We start from the raw sequence: 4,864 nt of genomic DNA on the forward strand, positions 1-4,864 counted from the left end.
CCCAGCATAAAAAGAATCAGCATTTTGTGGAGTGGAAGTGCGTACGCGTTCGTGGCTACATGACGAGCAGCACAGCTCCTTGGAAGCATCCTTCTCCCTGCTCGTCGCAAAACAACAAATTGAAAGTCATGAATATTTCTCGATCAGTTCCATCCAGTTCCGTCCGGCGAGTGTGCGAGTGGCATATTCTACGCCGCGAAGTAGCTCACCCTCTCCAGGGGGTGGCGGTGAACTCCTCGCACCTGGAACCGCACCCTTCCCGCAACCATTCGCCTGACGATATGATGCCGGTGCTGTGGCGATAACGACGGAACACACCCCGGGAGCCGGTGTTAGCTGCCATTCAAATCAAATTTTAAACAGGCACCACAGTGTGGCTCGGGGAGGGGGAGCCTTTGACTCCTGGAAAAGTGAAAAGTGGAACGCAGGACGTTCGTTCAGTTCGCGCCGTTGAACGAGGTCGGAACCGGTGGTCGGAGGCAGGGTTGGGTAGGGTTGAAGATCAAAAGAATTTTATTCGGTTCAGCGAGCATGGCCAACGAGGAAGAGACCCGGGGGCAGAAGTAGAAGCAATAGAAGAAGAAGAAGAAGTAGGAGCATAAAAAAGGAGTCATTCCGCCCGCGCGCATCGTTCTCCATCATCTCTTCTTCAAGCACTCACAGCGTGCTCAACATGCTTTCAGCATCCCCGAGCTGTCGCTCTGTTAGGTGTGCTTGTGTGTGTAGGTGGGTTAGGTTAGGTCAGAAAAGTGGCCTCGCCTTGCTCTCCTCACCTTTCTCTCTTTACGCCCCTCACCCCGTGAAGTATGAAGTTTTACAATGTTTGAATTCTTTGGTCTCAAGATTTTTAGCCACCAACACGATAGGAGGAGGCGAAGACACGGCACGGTTCTCGAGACATCCAGAGCCGGAGATCCGGAGCCGGATGGCCCACCAACCAGCCTCCCTCTCCCCTCCCAGGGGAGCACTTTTCCTTACAAAATTTTCGCTCCAACCTCGTAGTAAAAAGGCGGACGCGGAATGGATAGTACACAGAAGAGGCTGCGGCTGCGGCTGGTGGCTTGACTGGCGTGGCCATTATCGTGCGTTTGGTGTAGAAATTCGCGCCGGTGAATGTGTTTGTACTCCTCGACGGTGCTCCCGACCGACCTTTCATTTTCACCTGGCCACGAGGTCTGGAAAATCCACTTTTCCACCCACGCCGAACACCCGTTGTTCCGCCCGGTTCTATTCTCGCTCGCTCGGTCGTTCGCTCCTACGCCCAGGTGCTGCTGGCCTTTCGGTGGAGACGTGACTGAGAAATTAAGGGGTCCTTCTCCTCCTTCTTGTAAGGCGAAACACTCACACGATGACACGCGGGCCGTGTGTAACGGCCGTCACGTCACTGGCGAGGTGGAAAAATGGATTTCACCTCCACTCCACTCGTCCGCCACTCGTCGTCGTCATCATCGTCGTCGTTGGGTCCAAAGATTTCGCTTTTCTTTGGAGCGCACACTATTCTAATATTAAGGATACGCGCCTAAATAATGTAGCATTTCATTCATCATTTATGCGAGCAGCAACCAAGGTAGAAGGAAGCGCGCTTCACGCCTCGCCCTCAGAGGAGGTCGTCTCCATGACCATGGCAAACGCTTGGCGTTTTGATTTTTCTTCACCCTTGCACTCTAGCCTTGCCGCTTCTTGTACTCGGTCATCATCGTTCGTTTCTCGCGGAACCGGATCCGGTTCCGCCTTTTTCCCGCTGCTCTGGCCGATTCTTCAACGAGAACGAAAGGGCATCCGCTTCAGACACATAAGTGGTCGGACCATCCAGCGTGTCAGCAGCAGCAGCAGCAGCAGCAGCAGGGGCAGTCGTAGAAGGGCAGTGCCGTAGGTCGAATGCTCCTCCCCGGAAGCGACCGCTACTTACCCTACGCTCCGGAATTCCCTACGCCAACAGAATACTAAGCAGCATCGGCGTTGGCGTGAAGAAGGGAAGGCAGGAAGGATTCGGTCTTCTCTGTCAAATAATGAAAACCATCCCGCAAGCCTTCGGTCTTTTCACGTCCCGAACGTCCTCCCTTTTTCGATCATTTTGTGGCGCTCGCGTCGCGCGCGACCGCCTGGAAACTGATTTTTAAACGTCCAACTAAAAGCGTTCCGAGTGCTTTTCAATGCTCCGGCTTGACACATCCTTCTGGCCAAAAGGTCATCCATCGATATCGATTATGCGCTGGACATAATTAAGTAACGTTCCTGATGATGATGATGATGATGATGATGATGATGATGATGATGATGATGATGATGATGATGATGATGATGATGATGATGATGATGATGATGATGATGATGATGATGATGATGATGATGATGATGATGATGATGATGATGATGATGATGATGATGATGATGATGATGATGATGATGATGATGATGATGATGATGATGATGATGATGATGATGATGATGATGATGATGATGATGATGATGATGATGATGATGATGATGATGATGATGATGATGATGATGATGATGATGATGATGATGATGATGATGATGATGATGATGATGATGATGATGATGATGATGATGATGATGATGATGATGATGATGATGATGATGATGATGATGATGATGATGATGATGATGATGATGATGATGATGATGATGATGATGATGATGATGATGATGATGATGATGATGATGATGATGATGATGATGATGATGATGATGATGATGATGATGATGATGATGATGATGATGATGATGATGATGATGATGATGATGATGATGATGATGATGATGATGATGATGATGATGATGATGATGATGATGATGATGATGATGATGATGATGATGATGATGATGATGATGATGATGATGATGATGATGATGATGATGATGATGATGATGATGATGATGATGATGATGATGATGATGATGATGATGATGATGATGATGATGATGATGATGATGATGATGATGATGATGATGATGATGATGATGATGATGATGATGATGATGATGATGATGATGATGATGATGATGATGATGATGATGATGATGATGATGATGATGATGATGATGATGATGATGATGATGATGATGATGATGATGATGATGATGATGATGATGATGATGATGATGATGATGATGATGATGATGATGATGATGATGATGATGATGATGATGATGATGATGATGATGATGATGATGATGATGATGATGATGATGATGATGATGATGATGATGATGATGATGATGATGATGATGATGATGATGATGATGATGATGATGATGATGATGATGATGATGATGATGATGATGATGATGATGATGATGATGATGATGATGATGATGATGATGATGATGATGATGATGATGATGATGATGATGATGATGATGATGATGATGATGATGATGATGATGATGATGATGATGATGATGATGATGATGATGATGATGATGATGATGATGATGATGATGATGATGATGATGATGATGATGATGATGATGATGATGATGATGATGATGATGATGATGATGATGATGATGATGATGATGATGATGATGATGATGATGATGATGATGATGATGATGATGATGATGATGATGATGATGATGATGATGATGATGATGATGATGATGATGATGATGATGATGATGATGATGATGATGATGATGATGATGATGATGATGATGATGATGATGATGATGATGATGATGATGATGATGATGATGATGATGATGATGATGATGATGATGATGATGATGATGATGATGATGATGATGATGATGATGATGATGATGATGATGATGATGATGATGATGATGATGATGATGATGATGATGATGATGATGATGATGATGATGATGATGATGATGATGATGATGATGATGATGATGATGATGATGATGATGATGATGATGATGATGATGATGATGATGATGATGATGATGATGATGATGATGATGATGATGATGATGATGATGATGATGATGATGATGATGATGATGATGATGATGATGATGATGATGATGATGATGATGATGATGATGATGATGATGATGATGATGATGATGATGATGATGATGATGATGATGATGATGATGATGATGATGATGATGATGATGATGATGATGATGATGATGATGATGATGATGATGATGATGATGATGATGATGATGATGATGATGATGATGATGATGATGATGATGATGATGATGATGACGTGAAACGGTGATGACCACGGAACGAGCTACTGCTAGTGCGGCTCTTTTGTGACGTTTGCTGGAAACCGAAACCAAAAAGCGCTTTAATCCTAATCGATATTATCCTTGCTCTCTCCAGAAGAGTTACACAGTAGGCTCTGCTGTGTGTGAAGCTCGTTTAGAACGTCAGGTTCGATGCTTTGATGTTGTTTCCGGCTGCTGCTGCTGCTGCTGCTGCTTCCAAGAATGTCGAAATTGGCACCAAGGTATCTTCTTACGCCATCGGAGGGAGGCCGGGATCTATGAACAATGTCCCTCTGTGTGTGTGTGTGTGTGCGTTTGGTGGCATTATCCGTGGAGCAATACTCGTTACCACACACACACACACCGCACGACACACCTCTTTGCAGCCATCGTCGTTTTGTGGGCGAATTTTATGAGCAAACCCTTCCCACACCAGGTGAGAAGGCATCTTCGAATCCGGGGCAACCCGGTGGAAAGGGGGGAAAGCCAAAACAAGGCCAACGCTAACCACCCAACTCGCACTCGCGATCACAGCCGATCCTTTCGGGGAGATAACAATGCGAACGACGAGAGTGGCAGGACCTTGCCACGAGAGACACAGACATTCCAGCACCAACGGCCCCCGGTGTGCGGTGCGTGCGATGCT

The 4,864-nt window shown here is 45.3% G+C and overlaps 1 protein-coding gene across 1 annotated transcript; it reads right to left on the reverse strand.

Moving 5' to 3' along the window:
- Window positions 1–3,250: 3,250 nt before the first annotated feature.
- LOC125952863 (uncharacterized protein DDB_G0271670) lies at window positions 3,251–4,174 on the reverse strand (the record flags this gene model as incomplete). Its single annotated transcript, XM_049682605.1, has 1 exon — window positions 3,251–4,174. A coding segment is annotated over one exon (924 nt), but the record flags the coding sequence as incomplete, so codon positions are not given.
- Between the last annotated feature and the right edge of the window lie 690 nt (window positions 4,175–4,864).

Source organism: Anopheles darlingi, chromosome 2, assembly GCF_943734745.1.
Source record: "Anopheles darlingi chromosome 2, idAnoDarlMG_H_01, whole genome shotgun sequence".
Classification (NCBI taxonomy): domain Eukaryota; kingdom Metazoa; phylum Arthropoda; class Insecta; order Diptera; family Culicidae; genus Anopheles; species Anopheles darlingi.